This window comes from Hippoglossus stenolepis, chromosome 23 (genome assembly GCF_022539355.2).
Source record: "Hippoglossus stenolepis isolate QCI-W04-F060 chromosome 23, HSTE1.2, whole genome shotgun sequence".
In the NCBI taxonomy this organism is placed as follows: domain Eukaryota; kingdom Metazoa; phylum Chordata; class Actinopteri; order Pleuronectiformes; family Pleuronectidae; genus Hippoglossus; species Hippoglossus stenolepis.
Window position 1 is genome coordinate 10894694 of NC_061505.1, and position 21154 is coordinate 10915847.

Sequence of the window (21154 nt, forward strand, 5' to 3'; positions counted from 1 at the left end):
ATAATGTCAAGTTAAGTTTATCAAATCAATAGCTTTTTGTGTTGCCCCGAGAGTCAGATTTTGTGAAGCACATTTGAATATTTTCAGTAAATGTACTTTATTTTGTCTTGAAAATTTGAAATAGCTATTACACTCTATATTTTTTCTGCTCAGTAAATAATGTTTTTAAGCATGGGAGTGAGTTAATAGTAATTATAATGATGTAAATTGTCTTACATAATGTTTAGTTGGTTATCTCCTTCTTTTTGCTACTCATCCCCTACAATCCCCTTCCATCACCCTGTCCTTATGTTTTTTTTGTAAACCTGTGTGGATTTGTACAATATTTTGACTTCCACACTTCTAAATAATTGTGTAATGATTGTGTGCATCCACCTGATAGCGCCAGAGCTACTGTTGTGTTTGACTTTACGTTGTTTCTCTTATAGTCGACGGGTTAAAGTAAAACTGTCTCTGGAAACGTCACCACTATTTATCTTGTAGTTATTAGAAGTGGAGTTTGTATATTAGATCATTTATGGCGCCACTGAACAAAGATGTTTATGTGAAAACAGTGTTTCCGGTAGTGGCGTGCCACATGACGCGTACAGTGCGGTCCAAAATTCTGAGACCACTTCCTTCTTCACTTGAGCGGGAAATTGGTCTCACACTTTTGGACCCTACTGTAACACAATACAGCAAAGCATTGTGGAAGAGAAAATGATTGCACTAAACGCTCAAATCAAACGTTTAGTTTTGAATGTTTTTTATTTTTATTTCTACGACTGATTCTTGAAATCTAAACGGTGCGATCATCGATGTTTACCACGTTGTTTATTTCCGTGCAACCATCAGTCTGAGTAGTGTCTGGCTGAATCACTTCGCCCCACGAGCCGTGTACAACTCATACTTACCTGGCAAGGGAGATACCATGATCAAGAAGGTGGTTCACCCAGGGCGAGGTATAGCCATTGCACTTCGGCTGTATTGACCCCTGCGAATTCCCCAAATGTGGGAATCTCGATTGCATAATTTCTGGTAGTGGGGGACTGCGTTCGCGCTCTCCCCTGATCTAATGTTGAATAACAAATTAAAACTATTGAACGAGTCGTTGACAGGTTCTGTATAACACAGTCCTGTATTACACAGCTGCTTCTAAAATGTATTGGATATGAAAGAAAAAGCTAAGTTTATTTCTCTAACACAAAGTATTGTTCCTTTTAATTGAGAAATAAGAATGATTTCATGTGAAGATGGAGTGTCTTGGTGTTTATTTCAATGCCTGTCTGTATTATTCAACACTTCTGACTCCAGGGACCTTATTCTTTGTACTTTTACCTGCTTCACTAACAAAGATCAACTGTCAGATCAGCCGAAGCCATAAAAAACTACTCTTTGACTAACTGTTCACAACTCATAAACATTGAGTTTTTGAGTGATGTCAAAAGTCAAAAAGAAACCACAGGCTTATAATGTACGTGTGTCCAGCTGTATTGGAACTTTGTATCAGCCAAAATGTACCTAATTCTTTACATGTTAATTTGAATGGGAAAAGTGTTTTATTCTCATCTGTAATTCCACTCTTTTACCACTTGAGCGCGCAATAAGAAGTTGTATCTGCTCAGTCTCTTGTGTGGCTGCACCTATAGGCATTTTCTAAATTCCAATTATGTTCCAGACCCAATTTTTCTCCAGGGACATTTTCTCACAAAAGTGACTGTGTAGAAAAGCTGTGTAGTTTGCGCACCACTCAGAAATGTGAGTTGTTTTTTTTACGTGTCTTGAAATTTAGAAATAGCTATTACACTCTATATTTTTTCTGCTTAGTAAATAATGTTTTTAAGCATGGGAGTGAGTTAATAGTAATTATAACGATGTAAATTGTCTTCCAGATTGTTTAGTTGGTTATCTCCTGCTTTTTGCTACTCATCCCCTACAATCCCCTTCCATTACCCTGTCCTTGTGTTTTTTTTGTAAACCTGTGTGGATTTGTACAATATTTTGACTTCCACACTTCTAAATAATTGTGTAATGACTGTCTGCATCCACCAGATGGCGCCAGAGCTACTGTTGTTTTGTCATAGAGATGAGGTCACTTTACGTTGTTTCTCTTATAGTCGACGGGTTAAAGTAAAACTGTCACTGGAAACGTCACCACTATTTATCTTGTAGTTATAAGAAGTGGAGATTGTATATTAAATTATTTATGGCGCCACTGAACGAAGATGTTTATGTGAAAACAGTGTTTCCGGTAGTGGCGTGCCACGTGACGCGTACAGTGCGGTCCAAAATTCTGAGACCACTTCCTCCTTCACTTGAGCGGGGAATTGGTCTCACACTTTTAGACCCTACTGTAAAACAATACAGCAAAGCATTGTGGGAGAGAAAATGAAAGCACTAAACGCTCAAATCAAACGTTTAGTTTTGAATGTTTTTTATTTTTATTTCTACGTCTGACTCTTGACATCTAAACGGTGCGATCATCGATGTTTACCACGTTGCTTATTTCCGTGCAACCGTCAGTCTGAGTAGTGTGTGGCTGAATCACTTCGCCCCACGAGCCGTGTACAACTCATACTTACCTGGCAAGGGAGATACCATGATCAAGAAGGTGGTTCACCCAGGGCGAGGTATAGCCATTGCACTTCGGCTGTATTGACCCCTGCGAATTCCCCAAATGTGGGAATCTCGATTGCATAATTTCTGGTAGTGGGGGACTGCGTTCGCGCTCTCCCCTGATCTAATGTTGAACAACAAATTAAAAATTTTGAACGATGAAGACCAGAGTCGTTCACAGGTTCTGTATAACACAGTCTTGTTTTACATAGCTGCTCCCAAAAATATATTGGATAAGAAAGAAAATGCTAAGTTTATTTCTCTAATACAAAGTATTGTTCCTTTGAATTGAGAAGTAAGAATGATTTCATGTGAAGATGGAGTGTCTTGGAGTTTATTTCAATGCCAGTCTGTATTATTTAACCCTTCTGACTCCTGTGATCTTATTCTTTGTACTTTTACCTGCCTCACTAACAAAGATCACCTGTCAGATCAGCCGGAGCCATACAAAACTCCTCTTTGACTAACTGTTCACAACTCAAATTTTTTATTATATTTTTATATTTTTTTTCTTCTCAGTAAATAATGTTTTTAAGTATGGGAGTGAGTTAATAGTAATTATAACGATGTAACTTGTCTTCCAGAATGTTTAGTTTGTTATATCCTGCTTTTTGCTTCTCATCCCCTACAACCCCCTTCCATCACCCTGTCCTTATGTTCAGTCCCTGCATATTCTTCATCTAATGGTCTTTTTCATCTTTCTCTTCCTTCTCTCACACGCACACTTTCCCCTTCCCACTACTCTCAGCTCCATCTCGGCCACCGCAGCAGCCGGTACCCAGGCCGCGGTGCCACGTGGCTGGCAGGTTCTTGTACACGGCCCGGCTGTACGGGATGAAGCACAGGCCCAGCTGGAGGTGACGGGCCAGGCGACAGTATGCAGCCAGTGCCAAGACCAGCAGAGGGGTCACCAAGAGGAAGCCCACCACCAGTAGAGCCACACAGCCTCCGTCAGTCAGCAGGTCTGAGCAGTAGGGGGTCGTCCCATGAGGGCGGACCTGTAAAGACAACAGAAGGACATAATGACACGGCAAAAGGTTGTTGATGAGGTCAGTCTGTCAGTGTGTCACCCATGTCTCTTTTAACCATTATTTGACCAGGGCAGCTTCACTGACACTGATACATTTTCAAGAATGCTCCACTCGCACAGTTGCACACATTCACACTTACAGTTTAATCCTCTTTTCTGCTAGTAATGATCTTGCTCACTGAAATTCATTTTACTCATCCATGTATTCATATAGAGAGCATCAAACATTTCAATACTTGTGTGCAGTGCTGGGATTAACAGATAAAGACAGGAGATGATGTGCACTGTGTGGTATGTGTGTATGAAGTGTGGACAGACACCAGATGGTTGTCGTGACTCTGTCTCACATATGAATGCTCTAAATCCGTAGCACACTAAACATAACTTTTGTCAAGATATAACACTGTTTTAGCAACTTGTTGAAAAACAGCATCATTTCCATCACTCTGTCAAGTAGATTCAAAGCTGCTGATCAGTATAAGTCAAAGCACCGTCAGAGTACTTGTTGCTGAGCAGCATCAGTGGGGGAGTGCTGCCTGAAATTTGAATTCACCAATTATTTTTACCCATTAATTTCGTTACCTCAGATTCAACAACAGACATGTCATTTAAATTATCTTATCTATTCATCTCATCTCCTTACAGGTATTACCGTGTGTATATATTATTATTTTTATTTATTTTTGTTTTTGTTGTTGTGAATGTATGTTGTTGAATCTGCATCCGGGTAATTTCCACATCCGCGCTGCGCACCTGTACGTCATTGGCGAATCATTTGTTTCTGTGTTTTGCGGCCGCATGTTACCGCTAATATCTGTAGATTCAATGATTATTTAGTGTTTTTATTGAAAACCTTTAAGGGATATATCGATTACAACCAGAGGAAGACTGTGAACATGAGCTGGAGACAAAGTTAGAGGTTTAATTTTTTTGGGGGGGGGCGGTTTGGTGGAATGTTTTAATGGCGCACGTCGACGCTCAACTCTCAGGTGAGAAGAAAAACTTCCAGAAACATTTATTGACTGTGACACTAGTCTCACTCGTGTCTGTTTACGTGTTGTGTTGAAGTCGTTAGGGTTGAAGACGAGGGAAACACGAGTTTTGACGTTAATTGACGTTAATTGACGCTGCGACCTGTCAAACCGGAACTACTGTAAAGGGGAGCTAGCTGTAGCCTAGCATCTCGTAGCTGATCAGACACTGACGTTAAAACTGCTGTGTAATGTTCTTTAGCCATTATTTAACTCCCAATAGTTTGTGTAAGAAAATAAGAGTCAATGTTGACAGCGAATTAAAGCCTCATTCAGAGGAGAACATCAATAGTTAGTCGGTGGGTCGACTTTTCTCATCTTGTAGACCAAAGAGTAATAGAAACACAAGTTCTCACATTTCTGTATCATGAATCCCTGAATGCTCAACTAGTTTCCGGTTAAAACATGAAATGAACGTGTCTTGTTATAAAACCTGTGCGGATTTGTACATTATTTTGACTTCCACACTTCTAAATAATGGTGTAATGACTGTGTGCATCCACCAGCAGGCGCCACAGCTGCTGTTGTGTTGTCTGAGTTAACGTCACTTTACGTTGTTTCTCTTATAGTCGACGGGTTAAAGTAAAACTGTCACTGGAAACGTCACCACTATTTATCTTGTAGTTATAAGAAGTGGAGATTGTATATTAAATTATTTATGGCGCCACTGAACGAAGATGTTTATGTGAAAACAGTGTTTCCGGTAGTGGCGTGCCACGTGACGCGTACGGTGTAGTCCAAAATTCTGAGACCACTTCCTCCTTCACTTGAGCGGGGAATTGGTCTCACACTTTTGGACCATACTGTAAAACAATACAGCAAAGCATTGTGGGAGAGAAAAATAAAGCACTAAACGCTCAAATCAAACGTTTAGTTTTGAATGTTTTTTATTTTTATTTCTACGTCTGACTCTTGACATCTAAACGGTGCGATCATCGATGTTTACCACGTTGCTTATTTCCGTGCAACCATCAGTCTGAGTAGTGTGTGGCTGAATCACTTCGCCCCACGAGCCGTGTACAACTCATACTTACCTGGCAAGGGAGATACCATGATCAAGAAGGTGGTTCACCCAGGGCGAGGTATAGCCATTGCACTTCGGCTGTATTGACCCCTGCGAATTCCCCAAATGTGGGAATCTCGATTGCATAATTTCTGGTAGTGGGGGACTGCGTTCGCGCTCTCCCCTGATTAAATGTTGAATATCAAATTAAAACTATTGAATGCTGAAGATCAGAGTCATTCACAGGTCCTGTATAACACAGTTCTGTATTAGACAGCTGCTCCCAAAATATATTGGATATGAAAGAAAAAGCTAAGTTTATTTCTCTAATACAAAGTATTGTTCCGTTGAATTGAGAAATAAATATTATTTCATGTGAAGATGGAGTGTCTTGGTGTTTATTTCAATGCCTGTCTGTATTTTTCAATACTTCTGACTCCAGGGACCTTATTCTTTGTACTTTTACCTGCTTCACTAACAAAGATCAACTGTCAGATCAGCCGGAGCCATAAAAAAATTGAGTGTTTGAATGACGTCACAAAGAAACCACAAGCTTATAATGTCCAGCTGTACTGGAACTTTGTATCAGCCAAAATGTACCTAATTCTTTACATGTTAATTTTAATGGGAAAAGTGTTTTATTCTCATCTGTAATTCCACTCTTTTACCACTTGAGCGCGCAATAAGAAGTTGTATCTGCTCAGTCTCTTGTGTGGCTGCACCTATAGGCATTTTCTAAATTCCAATTAGGTTTCAGACCCAACTTTCTTCAGGGACATTTTCTGGCAAAAGTGACTGTGTAGAAAACCTGTGTAGTTTGTGTGCCACTCAGAAATGTGAGTTGTTTTTTTTTACGTCTGTAGTCACAATGCCAACAATGGTGTTGGCTGGTACTGAGGTCAATCTGAAAACTCTTACATAACCCCTCCCTTTTCCTAGAAGTAGACCCAACCCATTACTACAGGACAGACCCCAGCTGAATCCAAAAACTTTATTTAAAAAACAAGTAAATAATACAAGAAATTGCACTCATAGTTTGCTTGACACAAAACTACGCTAGACAGTTTCATAATAAAATGCATGTGATGATACAGTAATGTTTAGTGTCAATACAACAATTTTCATTATTTTTTTTCATTCATGTCATGCAGGTCTGATAAGATGCTTTATTGTTTTATAATGACAAGTTAAGTTTATAGCTCTTTGTGTTTCCTTGACAGTCAGATTTTGTGACGCACATCTGAATATTTTCCTATAAATATAACCCATTTATTTTGTCTTGAAATTTTTGAAATAGCTATTACACTCTATATTTTTTCTGCTCGGTAAATAATGTGTTTAAGCATGGGAGTGAGTTAATAGTAATTATAACGATGTAACTTGTCTTCCAGAATGTTTAGTTTGTTATATCCTGCTTTTTCTACTCATCCCCTACAACCCCCTTCCATCACCCTGTCCTTATGTTCAGTCCCTGCATATTCTTCATCTAATGGTCTTTTTCATCTTTCTCTGCCATTTCTCACACCCACACTTTCCCCTTCCCACTACTCTCAGCTCCATCTCGGCCACCGCAGCAGCCGGTGCACAGGCCGCGGTGTCGCGTGGCTGGCAGGTTCTTGTACACGGCCCGGCTGTACGGGATGAAGCACAGGCCCAGCTGGAGGTGTCGGGCCAGGCGACAGTATGCAGCCAGTGCCAAGACCAGCAGAGGGGTCACCAAGAGGAAGCCCACCACCAGTAGAGCCACACAGCCTCCGTCAGTCAGCAGGTCTGTGCAGTAGGGGGTCGTCCCATGAGGGCGGACCTGTAAAGACAACAGAAGGACATAATGACACGGCAAAAGGTTGTTGATGAGGTCAGTCTGTCAGTGTGTCACCCATGTCTCTTTTAACCATTATTTGACCAGGGCAGCTTCACTGACACTGATACATTTTCAAGAAAGCTCCACTCGCACAGTTGCACACATTCACACTTACAGTTTAATCCTCCATTCTGCTAGTAAAGATCTTGCTTACTGAAATAAATTTTACTCATCCATGTATCAAATTAAATCACAAGCCTTTTTGTGATTTGAAATGTTTTATCTGCTTGTATTTGGAATTTGATTAAACTTATTTTGCTTTCAGTGCGAGGTTGAAGATCAGGTGCAGCTTCAGAGTAACTCAGCCCACAAGTGGCAGGGACTCAGTGTCTTAATGAAACTACAGCAGCATACACAATATGATGATGCAACAATGAAACCCCAACTTTCTGAGAGAACTCCTAAATTATAACATTATAGACATTGTAATACAGAAATTATAAAGCAGTAAAACTCTCTAAACCATCATGACTTCTTGGGGTAGTGTTTTTGTACTTCTACAGGAGAAATATTTTGTTTTCAGTAATACATTAATCAAATTTATCACGTCAGTCAAGGTTCACAATATTTGAATTACACATTTTGCAAATGCAGAATTTTTTTGTTACGTTTTCATATAGAGAGCATCAAATATTTCAACACTTGTGTGCAGTGCTGGGAATAACGGATAAAGACAGGAGATGATGTGCACTGTGTGGTATGTGTGTATGAAGTGTGGACAGACACCAGATGGTTGTCGTGAGTCTTTCTCACATATGAATGCTCTAAATCCGTAGCACACTAAACATAACTTTTGTCAAGAAATAACACTATTTTAGCCACTTGTTTAAAAACAGCATCATTTCCATCACTCTGTCAAGTAGATTCAAAGCTGCTGATCAGTATAAGTCAAAGCACCGTCAGAGTACTTGTTGCTGAGCAGCATCAGTGGGGGAGTGGGAGAAGAAGAGGTGAAGGGGTCAGGATTTGAGTGGGAGGGAGGAATGGGAGACAGCAGGCCTGGTTCATCTTATCGGCCCATGAAGGATGAAGTGAACATTTAAATGCATGAGGAAAATGCAGGGAGTAAAAAAGGTTTGCAGGACCGAGCGAGCTCTGGAGGGAGAAGAGTATTTATTATAGTAGAGTGCATGTTGACAAGACAATAGCTAAGCTGATAATAGCTCATGTATCTCAGAAAATCCCAGATCGCTAATATCAATATTCAATAAGGTAGGTCAAAGTGATGGTTTGATTCATAAATATTTAGAAAATTGAGTTAGTTTAGAATAATTATTAGTTTACAGGAATCTCAGTTGTGAAAAAATCTGAGTGGTGATTTCCAGATCTTGGTAGTTGCACACTTTTTTGCATGCTGTCCTAATAGAAATGCATGCTGGCCAGAAAGAAATACCAGCCGGAGGTTGGAGTGAGGGACGGAGTAAGCAAGTAAGAGATGGTTTAAACTGTAGTACATGGCTTAGAAAAAATACAGGGTAAAAGGAGAGTGCAGGGCAGCTTTGTAAGTTGTAATAGATCAGACTCGCACAAGTATGCCCATGTTTGTTTGTTCTTGGTGAGGCCTCGTGTATGGCTCTAGAGCTGAGCCAGGTTTTTACCGTGAGAGGCCATAAGAGTGTTTTTGCTTGTGGAGTATTGTGTTGTGTGTGTTTCTTTACTAAAGTTCCTCAAATATGTTGAAAGTGTAGCCTGCTCAAGTTAAAGATCCCGAAATACTTAACCCTTGTTTCTTTCTCAACTTCTTCTTCTCACCCTATTTTTCTCCTTTGGATTTCTCCCCCTTTCTCGATGCTCCCAGGTCCTGGTTAATCCCCCTCTAAGCTGCTGTCACATGAGGTCTAACTGTGAGGGCAGGAGAACAGAGAGAATCCTGATCTCTCCGGTCATTAAGGAGGTCCTCAGCCAACAGAAATGCCATTGGTATGCATTAAAACTCTCTAAACCATCATGACTTCTTGGGGTAGTCCAGTATAATGCTTACTTGCTCAGAGGAGCAGTAGTTTGATTTGTTTACATTTACATTTAGCAGGTATGCTACATACAGTATATTTTTCTCTTGTTCTTATGACACATCTATGTACTTTCATATTTCATAGTTCTTTAATCCCAAGCTAACTACCTAGCAGTCTTAAAAATTTGGCTCCCTAGACTCCTGACCCCTTGCCTCCCTGCAGTTCATCCATCTCTCAACATCTGAGAAAACCTCAAACTTATCTGATTATGAAACCTCTCACTGATGGAGCCAAACCCCACCCTCAGCCCCAGGCAGAACTATTTCAAACCTTTGGATCAAAGTTGTGAGATTAAGACTTTCATGTCGATCATAAAACGATGGATGTGGCTATCTCTCATTCCACTCATCATTTGTTTAGATGGAGCAAGTGTATGCGTTAGCATTTAGTCTAACTAACTCTCCCTCTCAGTAGAGCACTGTGCTGCTTTTGAATGTCTGCTGGATGATGATGTATATTTCCTTCGCTGCTAGTTAAATTAAGGCTTTTCAATATTTTCTGATAGCAAGATCAACTGGCCAGTTTTAGTCGAGTCTGAGGCAGAGTCTTGCAGAAAAAGAGCATCTACACCGAAATTAAAAATCAAAAACCTTCGACATGCATAGACTGCTCACACACCCTCATCCACCCTCTCCCCTGTCTTCCCCTTACTTACTGTAGAGTGGCAAAGGAAGCCAAACACCACCATGACGATGGCTGGCGTCAGGATGGTGCCAAACACCAGTCCAGCGAGGCAGGCATTGATCGCAGCAATCAGCAGATTCTGAGCTGTTACCAGTACGGAGCAGGCCCAGCAGTCCAGGGACCCCCTTAACTCCAGAGGAGCTTCACTGCCCCCACCACCACATTCTGCTGCAGAATACGGAGGAGGTACGACCACACGTGAAGGTGTTTCTCTGCCTCCACCCACAGCAGTGGTGGAGGCCAGAGAGTTAGAGTGGTGCAGATGGTGGTGGTGGTTGGTGTGATGATGGTGGTGATGAGGCGGCAGTTCCTCTGACAGGTCCAAGGTCTGATGGTGGGCCCCCTTCTCTAGAGTATCACCCATACTCATAGTGAACTGTGGGCAGAAAGATACAGTTAATGCATCAGTGATAAGAGATGGACATTTTTATTATTTTAATTTATCAAAATCCGTGACCAGGTAAACAGAGCAAATGTGTAGAAACTGTGTGATCAATCCAGATGAGTGTGTTTGACTATTTGGAGAAAACACATCTGAAGAAAATGGATCATAGTGTGACTGTGGCAGCACTTTTGAACCCAAACAAATTTGACCCTTCAAAGGCTTCAAGTTCACTGAGAGTTTGTATCTGCCCTGTGCGATGTCTTCTGGGAGGTGAAGATTATCGGATCTGATTTGTCAGAAAGGGGCAAATAATTGCTTTATGTAGATAATGCAGAAGAGAGATGAAGGCTAAGGGACATCAGTCTGTTTGTGTTCAAGTGGGTGTTGTCCACATATGCACTATTTGTTTGTGTTGTCGTACCAGCATATTAAATTAGGTACAGATGATTTCAGAAGTTCAAGCGGCACCTTTGCTCACATCAGAATATAATTAAAATATAGTTATATGATGCAGAAATTGTACTGCCTTGATACATCAACTTAATAGATTAGTGTTTGTTTGTCTGTTCTTTACTGTAAAACAACATGTAAAAAAAAAGGTTCACAACCCAGAAGGTTGGCAGTTCGATATCAGTCTCCCCTCTTTCTGATGCCGAAAGTGTCCTTGGGCAAGATACTGAACCCCAAATTGCCCGTGTGTGTGTGTGTGTGTGTGTGTGTGTGTGTGTGTGTGTGTGTGTGTGTGTGTGTGTGTGTGTGTGTGTGTGTGTGTGTGTGTGTGTGTGTGTGTGTGTGTGTGTGTGTGTGTGTGTGTGTGTGAGTGAGAGAGAAATGGGTGAATGGCAAAACTGCACTATAAAAAGCTTTTCAAGACCAGAAAAATGCTATATTCACCATGATCAATTCATCAATATGTATTGGCCTCATAACAATAAAGTATTCAAAACATGAGGGGACTATGGCACAGCCCTGGCTTCTTAACTTAAACCCTTGTTTTATCAGTTAACATTCTCTCTGTTTGTGTTATTAAACTTTTATGGTTGCTAATTTCAAATTCCATTCACTTTGGTCTGAGACTGTTGGACCCTGCTGAATGTGGTACACAGCTGTGAGTGGGACGGGATATCCTCATTTCCCAAAGGTCAGGAGACAGTGGTGCCCCAGCGAGACAGGGGACATCTCTGAGTAACTCATTAACGGTTTACACTCACTGGATATTGGCAGTGACGGTGAAAGACATCATTTATGATGCTGCCTTGCGTGGTTTAATGTTGTTTATCTTTGTGCGTCTCCCATTGTTGTCCAAAGTGTTATTGTGAGGTGGAAGGTCACACAGGAAAGACCAGCAGGAAAGGTCTAAGCGTGAGAGATGACTCATTGGGACCCTTACTGAAAATACATTCAGGTGCTCCACCCATTTTACTCACTGTTCCCATTATTGTTTTTTAAATATAACACTTCATGTCATCATCTGATCTACATTAAGCAATTTTGAATGCGGAAAGGTGCAATGAAGTGAATGTTGTTACAACATGGTGGTATGTGGTCACCTAATACATCTTGATTCGTAATTCATCTGTAATGGTATGCATGCCTTCATGTACATGATCAGCCAGTTTTAGTGTTATTTGGCTCGGATAATAGATTCCTATTGGTCCATCGTTGTTTAGCTCTGTTGTCTGGGACAAAGCAGCTGCAGTAATTAATTCAAAGTTTCTCTTTTGAAATAAGCCATGTGTCTTTATTGTGTTTTCACCGTGTGTAATAACTACAGAGCAGTGTTTGTGTGTTTCATTCATTCATGGTGAACATCAGAAGTACATAATCTCTTATGGCTTATTCAGTCAGAATAATATTTAAATGTGAGTGATGCAGCAGCTCTTGTACTCACATTGTGTTGTAGGGCCCGGTGGACCTCTTGCTGTTCCTCCTCCAGGTTGCTGCTGCTTTTCTTACTTCTTCTTGAGACCACTTCTGTTTTCCTCTTACACTTCAATAAAGCTCTCGTACTTTTCCTTTTATTCCTAAAACTCTTGACTCCTCTGCCTCAGCAGAAACGGGGTTACTTTTCCCTCCTTTCCTTGTGTGAAGTTAAGAGTGTTTTTGCAGCCTTATCTTTTTAGTGGTGGTATGCTGGTATGTTGGCTTCCCACAGTCTGCTCTCCTGCTGCTTCTTCTCGCCACTATCCAGAGTTGTCAGTGGAACTGATAGTGTCAGTTTTTTTTCCACATGCAGCATCAAATTCCTCTTCTTTGGTGATGAAGTCGTAGCACGTAGATGCCCCTTCCTCGTCTACTGACAACAAGTCTACTTGCAATTTCTGTGGCCTTTGTCTTAAGTATGTCAAACTTCTCTGTCTACCCTCCTCCTTTTACCCCCCTCCATCTAATTGTGTCCACAGTGCTCTCTCTCTTTCCCTCCCTCCTCCCACGCTCCCTTCATCCATCCCACTTTCTCTCCACCCACAAGGCTTATCAGCCCCCCGGCCTTTCTCCAACAACTCCTCTCAGCACATGTATTCCACCAGTCATATCCAAGACAAGTTATACCCCCCCTTTACCCTGTGCCTGTTGCAGTGGGGGCTGGGTGTTGCATGTTGGGGGTCAGAGTGAGGCGGCTTGCCTGATAAGTTGAGGTTCAGGAGAGCAGAAAACGGGGGGGGAAGGGCAGCAGAGACAGACTTTGTGTGTGTTAAGACTAGTAGAGAAAAGATAGCACTGTGCTGAACAAAATAGTAGGTTAAGCTTTGTTTCAGACCATAATGATGTGACCCAGATATTAATTATCTGGAATATCAAAATATAGCAGATTTATTCTGGTGGTTTTATTTGGTTGTATGTGTCCAAAAGTTAAGCTTATTCATTCAACACTTTGCCAATATTCAAACAGGACAAATATAATATGACTCAATTTAAAATAACTGTATAAACAGAAGAGAGCACATTTTTGAACTAAACTGGTACCTGGCACCTTGTCGAAGATATTCTACCTTTTTACTATTTGTCAGACCAGAGATTATTTATCCTGTCTACGACAATCGCAAAAGAAGCAGTCTATGACATCAATTGAATCCACCTTTAACACTCTTCTTTATGTTGGCTCCTCCTCCACTTGTGGTGTGAAAGTTATATCCCCTAACAGACAAAGCTGTTTTTAGTACCTTTTTTTCCTGAAAGGTAATGCTAAGGAACACAGAATGTTTAAGTGTGTGTTTACTTCCTTGTTACTTATCCAACATTTGTTATCTTGGGTTAACCACATTTTATAGAATTTAAGTGTTGTAAAACTAGAATTGCTGCACTTGAATTTGAAGTTGAAGAAATTCCCTTAAGCAGTCTTAAGATATCACATTCAAGAGGCCAGAAACATTTGAAGCCACCTTGACCTTTGACCACTGAAATCTAATCAATTTATCAGTGAGTCCAAGTGATTTGTGGTAGATGTAATGAAATTCCCATATGGCCGTCCTAATATGTCACATTCACAGTAACTTCAGGTCACTCTTTGACCTTTGACCTACAGCCGTCAAAATCGAATCAGTCCACTTTGAGTCCAAGTGAAAGTTTGTACCAAATTTAAAGACATTTTAATGAGTTTTCCGACGCCATACTATACTATGACGTTTTTTATCAGTTTTCAGACGCCATACAATACTATGACATTTATAGCAGTTTTTCGGACGCTATACAATACTGACATTTATAGCAGTTTTTCGGACCCCATACAATACTATGACTTTTTTTTTTATCAGTTGTCGGATGCCATACAATACTATGACATTTATAGCAGTTTTCGGACGCCATACAATACTATGACTTTTTTATCAGTTGTCGGACGCCATACAATACTATGACTTTTTATCGGTTTCGGACGCCATACAATACTATGACTTTTTATCGGTTTTCGGACGCCACTCATACTATGACTTTTTATCAGTTTTCGGACGCCATACAATACTATGACTTTTTTATCAGTTGTCGGACGCCATACAATACTATGACTTTTTTATCAGTTTTCAGACGCCATACAATACTATGACATTTATAGCAGTTTTTCGGACGCCATACAATACTATGACTTTTTTATCAGTTGTCGGACGCCATACAATACTATGACTTTTTTATCAGTTTTCGGACGCCATACAATACTATGACTTTTTTATCAGTTTTCGGACGCCATACAATACTATGACATTTATAGCAGTTTTCGGACCCTATACAATACTATGACTTTTTTATCAGTTGTTGGACGCCATACAATACTATGACTTTTTATCAGTTGTCGGACGCCATACAATACTATGACTTTTTTATCAGTTTTGGACGCCATACAATACTATGACTTTTTATCAGTTTTCGACGCCATACAATACTATGACATTTATAGCAGTTTTCGGACCCATACAATACTATGACTTTTTTATCAGTTGTCGGAGCCATACAATACTATGACTTTTTATCAGTTTTCAGACGCCATACAATACTATGACTTTTATAGCAGTTTTCGGACGCCATACAATACTATGACTTTTTTTTAGTTGTTGGACGCCATACAATACTATGACTTTTTATCAGTTTTCGGACGTCATACAATACTATGACCTTTTTATCAGTTGTCGGACGCCATACAATACTATGACCTTTTTTATCAGTTGTCGGACGCCATACAATACTATGACTTTTTTAATCAGTTGTCGGACGCCATACAATACTATGACTTTTTTATCAGTTTTCGGACGCCATACAATACTATGACTTTTTATCAGTTGTCGGACGCCATACAATACTATGACTTTTTTATCAGTTTTCGGACGCCATACAATACTATGACATTTATAGCAGTTTTTCGGACGCCATACAATACTATGACTTTTTTATCAGTTGTCGGACGCCATACAATACTATGACTTTTTTATCAGTTTTCGGACGCCATACAATACTATGACTTTTTTATCAGTTTTCGGACGCCATACAATACTATGACATTTATAGCAGTTTTTCGGACCCCATACAATACTATGACTTTTTTTTTATCAGTTGTCGGACGCCATACAATACTATGACTTTTTTATCAGTTTTCGGACGCCATACAATACTATGACTTTTTTATCAGTTGTCGGACGCCATACAATACTATGACTTTTTTTTTATCAGTTGTCGGACGCCATACAATACTATGACTTTTTTATCAGTTGTCGGACGCCATACAATACTATGACTTTTTTATCAGTTGTCGGACGCCATACAATACTATGACTTTTTTATCAGTTGTCGGACGCCATACAATACTATGACTTTTTTATCAGTTTTCGGACGCCATACAATACTATGACTTTTTTATCAGTTGTCGACGCCATACAATACTATGACTTTTTTATCAGTTGTCGGACGCCATACAATACTATGACTTTTTTATCAGTTGTCGGACGCCATACAATACTATGACTTTTTTTTCAGTTGTCGGACGCCATACAATACTATGACTTTTTATCAGTTTTCGGACGCCATACAATACTATGACTTTTTTATCAGTTGTCGGACGCCATACAATACTATGACTTTTTTATCAGTTGTCGGACGCCATACAATACTATGACTTTTTTTTATCAGTTGTCGGACGCCATACAATACTATGACTTTTTTTATCAGTTGTTGGACGCCACAATACTATGACTTTTTTAATAAGTTGTCGGACGCCATACAATACTATGACTTTTTTATCAGTTTTCGGACGCCATACAATACTATGACTTTTTTATCAGTTTTCGGACGCCATACAATACTATGACATTTATAGCAGTTTTTCGGACCCCATACAATACTATGACTTTTTTTTTATCAGTTGTCGGACGCCATACAATACTATGACTTTTTTATCAGTTTTAGATGCCATAACATACTATGACATTTATAGCAGTTTTCGGGCGCCATACAATACTATGACTTTTTTATCAGTTTTCAGATGTCATACATTCATAGCAGTTTTAGGACTGAGGTTGAGAATTAATGCATCCCTTTCACATTGGTTTAGATGTTGATATATTATATCAGAGGTCACACATCAGGTCAAGTCAGATAAACACATGACAGCTTCATGAGAGATACTTTATGAATAGAGACGTCATTCTGTTCTGTTTACAACATATGATGAAACATACATTCACTATCAGGAGAGGTGGCTCAGATAAAGACTGGTCGAACACAGGATTAGAAAAGCAGAACAAAGATGGAGGAAGATGGTAATCAGTTAATGATGAGAAAAAGATCAGAGCAAGTTCAATAATTAGTCTTGTCTGATCCTGGTTTTCTAGCCTTTTTCCTCTGCTTTGAGCTTCACTGTTTATTTACTTCCATGCAGTCCTCTTTTTTTTAAACTAAACATAGATTGTTCCATCATTTCAAAACAAGATGCAGCATTAAAATAACAATTATGTGATATATTTACAGTAAAGAGTGAGGGACTAACTGCTATACTAGTATGTTGTCTTATATCACCGCTGACAGACGAGTTCACGAGGACTCTCCTGTGGGAAACTTGTGATTACAGATGAAATAGTTGGTACATAATCTTTCATCTCAAATTCTACAAGAGCAGCATAAATACACGTTTTTTTTCATCGTGATTACACCACGCTGTTGTGATTGGACTACTGAAGTATTCTCTTTGGCGAGGGAAAAGCACACGTCCTCTCGTGTCACCTGACTGCAGCAGGGTGAACAGACAGCCGGATGGAGGTGGTCTTCCTGTGTGGTTTGAAGCAGGATTTCCTTTAGTTAGCCCGCTATTCCTCTGTCCCTCTCATGGCCCCCAACTTGACCTCAGGACAATCCGACCTGTCACTTTGCTTGAACACTGAAAGTTTATATACAACCAGGCTTAATAACCGCTATCAAGACAGAACTTAGAAATATACAAGAAACAGCTTTCTGGTGCCCAACATTTAAGATTATTCTCAAATGATAAAGCACTTATAATTATACAGAATAACTCTTTCAACACGCCTGAGCAGTGAAGTAGGTGTCAGTAAAATCAATTCTGAGATGCAGTGGCGGGTTCTAAGAAAGTATTTGTTACTAGTTTAGAAAAACAAGCATTAGGAATCTGCTTTTTGTGTGTAAGGTTCAAAGTGTTTGATTCTAATTCGAGTGATCATGAGGGAAACTTGAGTCTGGGCTGTCTGGTTACTACTCCCTGCGATTTCCTGCTCAGCCATCTGTGAAGTTCGGCCGCTTGTACAACCTCCTTCTTTCGTTTACCCTTGATGCTGATGTCCAAATGGAAACTTTTCTATCGACTTGAACTTTTCTCACATGCTTCTCTAACAATAGCAAGCTCAGGTGTGAGGATATGATTGAAAACGGTGCCAAACATCTGTCACGTCTGAGGGATATGACTTGTTGTAGCATTGGAAGGCTGTGAGCTGGCTGCTGAGGTCATGTGCAGTAGAGTAAGATCTGACGGAAATCCATCAGCTTGACTGCTCCTGTAAAAAAACAAACACTGAAGTTGACAGCTTATAACACATATTTTGCTGCCTTAAGCAAAAATTGTGGAATAATTTTTTTTTAAACAGGAGAAACAGAAATACAGAACTTAGTAGAAGCACCATTGGCCGTGATTGCAGCCTTATGAACCCATTTATCTAGTGAAGGAGTCTTCATACTTTGTAAATATACCCTGCATGCATGCGTATAATTGGGAGAGAGAGAATTTGCTGTACAGTTGCATATTTGTTTTGTCCTTGATTTACAGTGATGACAATAAGGGAGTGGAGTTCAGTCCAACTTCGATGCTGGTTGGTTCGTCTTTGTTTATTTTTGTGTCTCTGATGCTGACTGAGGTTGTAACGTTCGCGGCTGATGAGATGTGAGAAGAAATCAGATCGCTTCTGGATTTATCAAAAAGCGTTTATTAATAGTCATAGTAATGTCACACAAATTCACAAGTGTTTAAGACATGTCTGGCTCAGTTTGGTGTGTGTGTCTGCAAGTATGTCTGTGTGGATTCTCTAAACAGTGCAGTTATAAATAAATGACCACAAAGAGAAGGAAAAGGTTAAGGTAATATTGCAACAGGAAAAATAGAATTCTCATTTTAAGAAGACAAACAGAAAAAAATGTTGTTCAAAGAGAACATTTAGCACCATCTATCCCGTTATCATATTTAACAGATATCATAAAATCATTAAAATCTCGTCTAAAAGCCCCCTACTTAATAAAAAAATTACCGCTTCTCAAACCACTTTGGAAAAAGTCGTTTTGTTTTTTCTCCTTAATGAGCATACAAACACAGCATTCCATTAGTCATCTTCTCTACGTGAGCAGTGTGCCTATCGTCTACAGGAAAGGTGGTGTTATATTCAAGATAAAGATATCATTTAATATATATCAGGAAAAAAAGACAGGAGTCGGGAGGCGAGCACCAAAGAAACAGCAGCCTCCGCTCCCGATCACACACGACCCCCACATTTCAGTTCTTACAGAGCAATCAGTCACCATAAAAAATATAGGAAAAGAAATCGCAAACTTGTACAACCCCTATTAAAAAAGGGAGAACATTGATATCCAATAAATAGAGGAAATTTTTTAAATTAAATGTACAATGCCAAAAAGAAGAAAAAAATCCAGGCAAATACTAAGTCTGCATATCGGAACAAAACAATCAGAGGTACAACACACAAACACCAGATGACAATGATTTTTCCTTTCTTTTTAAAAGAGATCAAGAGTTCATACAGAGATTGAAAAAAATGAACACAAAGACCTGATAATGTGTGACAACTGACTATTAATCTCCAGAGGAAAGAAAAGTAGAATTGGTAAAAACACAAGATTTACAACACATACAAGAATCTGAAGAACAAAAAAGAAATCCCCCCCCAAAACAACCAAAGTCGTTGAAACCCGTATGTTTTGAAGCATTCCAAACAATTGTATTTTTTAAAATTCTTAATGCTTTAGAAAAATGTTCATATCTCTTATTAGTATTTTTTATTTTGTCTCTTTTCTAAATACAAGGCCAATGTGGTATATATCTAGGCTGATCTAGTTTAGAAAAACAAAACAATAAATTATTTAAAAAAAGACAGCACCTCACAGAAAAATTGCAAACAGCTTGTACAAATTTCAGTATTCAAGACGACGACAACAGAAAAAGTTATTTCTGGTACTGACAGAAACGCACCATTGAAACCATCCTCCACAGTTTGTTCAATGGCAGCACCGACTGCCCCCTGGGTCTCAGCTTCACTGTTGCCAGGGTTCCTGTTTCAAAGCACCATCTGAGAGTAAACGGGTATTCTATTGGCGGCTTGGTATTTCTTTTTGTAAACAGTAATGATGAGTAAACGTATTCAACTGGCTGTTCGGCAAGTCTTAGCAGTAGTAGCAAAAATGATCTTAAATAATGAATGGTCAAGTTGAAACCCAAAGTGAAACTGTGTCTTTTGTCCTGGCTTGCAGGAGTTTTGGTTATGGCTGAGGAGGTGCAGGAGGGGAGCTCTGTCACCGGGAGGAGGAGGAGGCGGCGGCCTGGTAAGATGAGAAACACAACCCAGGATTAATTTGCTAATAATGGAATAAATGTAGAATAACTTGTTTTTGCTTCAGGTTGGAAATGAGCCTGCGCCTCTTGGAGCTGCAGTGACAGAGGTGAGTGTTGACTCACCAGGTTGAAGGAGTCGTAGGTGCTCATGAGCTCCTCTATGCGGTACTGCTCCAGCACCACCACGTTGGTCAGGTTGGGGCTACGCGTACGTGCGCAGTCCTCACAGTGAACCACGTACGATTTCCTGTTGCTGGTCTCACTTGTCACGAACAACAGATCGAACACCTCCAGCTGTGGCAGAGGAGAACACAGTTATACAAACAGTCAGAGAAAGGAAATGTTTTTACTTTCATAAAACACTAAACCAGATTTTTTAACCAGCTGTGATTTAACACTATGACATCAACTCTCTGCGATGAATCCTACCAGGGTAATCATGTTAGAAACTGTAGCATAAATATTTTAACCATCAAATGTAATATGTGTCCCAAGCTGTGCTGTTGTATGCACTTTAATGAAGGAAAACTTAGACCTCAGATATCTGTTTTTATAAGAAATAGATATGTACATAAAAAAGAAGTAGACAGGACTAAATTGCACCAGTTTAACTTTATTGGCATATTAATAAACCCACTCGTTTGTAAAGTAAATCTTAGAGAAATTAAGCAATACATCTTCAGCAGAGCTTCCTATTTGGGTTAGTAAAACAAGTAAACAAACATTTTACTCTCAGGTTACAAATTACATATAGTGATAACTAATGATGTACACAGATAGATTCAATATCTAAGTAATGTTTATCAGTGTAGGATTTATTGCAGGGGACTCCGATAGTCCTGGCCAGGTTTATTATGGACTGTTAATTCAAACTTACATCACATTCGTTGCAGTAGTAGGCCGGCTCATCTTTGACCCGACTCTGATAAGAAATCTTCTTTCCATCAGCCACCAGTTGGTCCCGCAGGACCTGGATGTGCTTTATGGACTGCAGCAGGCAGTGTCTGAC

At 39.7% G+C, this 21154-nt stretch overlaps 2 protein-coding genes, 1 long non-coding RNA gene and 3 other non-coding genes across 11 annotated transcripts in view; 4 read left to right on the forward strand and 2 right to left on the reverse strand.

Annotated features, from left to right (window-relative positions):
- Positions 1-885: 885 nt before the first annotated feature.
- LOC118103094 lies at positions 886-1049 on the forward strand. The gene has a single exon (XR_004694821.1). It is a non-coding gene; the product is annotated as a U1 spliceosomal RNA (small nuclear RNA).
- Positions 901-20137, forward strand: LOC118103025. 2 transcript variants are annotated; one of them, XR_004694785.2, is made up of 6 exons: positions 901-941; positions 3344-3644; positions 7214-7514; positions 9319-9440; positions 10193-10402; positions 20064-20137. It is a non-coding gene; the product is annotated as an uncharacterized LOC118103025 (long non-coding RNA). The 2 variants fall into 2 exon arrangements; XR_004694784.2 differs by lacking the exons at positions 901-941; positions 3344-3644 and adding an exon at positions 4382-4614.
- Positions 2554-2717, forward strand: LOC118103066. Its single transcript, XR_004694794.1, has one exon. It is a non-coding gene; the product is annotated as a U1 spliceosomal RNA (small nuclear RNA).
- On the forward strand, positions 5683-5846 carry LOC118103067. Its single transcript, XR_004694795.1, has one exon. It is a non-coding gene; the product is annotated as a U1 spliceosomal RNA (small nuclear RNA).
- Positions 6637-13014, reverse strand: tmem88b (transmembrane protein 88 b). Its single transcript, XM_035149682.2, has 3 exons — positions 12493-13014; positions 10188-10592; positions 6637-7463 (listed from the first exon to the last, which is right to left on the reverse strand). Exons 2-3 carry the CDS (start codon positions 10584-10586, stop codon positions 7179-7181), a joined length of 684 nt encoding a protein of 227 aa, XP_035005573.1. The 5' UTR covers positions 10587-10592; positions 12493-13014; the 3' UTR covers positions 6637-7178.
- The window catches only part of kdm6ba (lysine (K)-specific demethylase 6B, a), an 89026-nt gene continuing 86363 nt past the window's right edge, over positions 18492-21154 (reverse strand). For 4 of the 5 annotated variants that reach the window (XM_035149679.2, XM_035149678.2, XM_035149677.2 and 1 more), the window contains 3 exons: positions 21023-21149; positions 20268-20439; positions 18492-20136 (listed from right to left, as the gene is read on the reverse strand). In XM_035149679.2, the coding sequence (XP_035005570.2) occupies positions 19955-20136; positions 20268-20439; positions 21023-21149 (481 nt within the window). In that variant the 3' untranslated portion in view covers positions 18492-19954. The remainder of the gene's footprint in view (positions 20137-20267; positions 20440-21022; positions 21150-21154) is intronic. The other variant, XM_035149681.2, reaches the window with a different exon arrangement.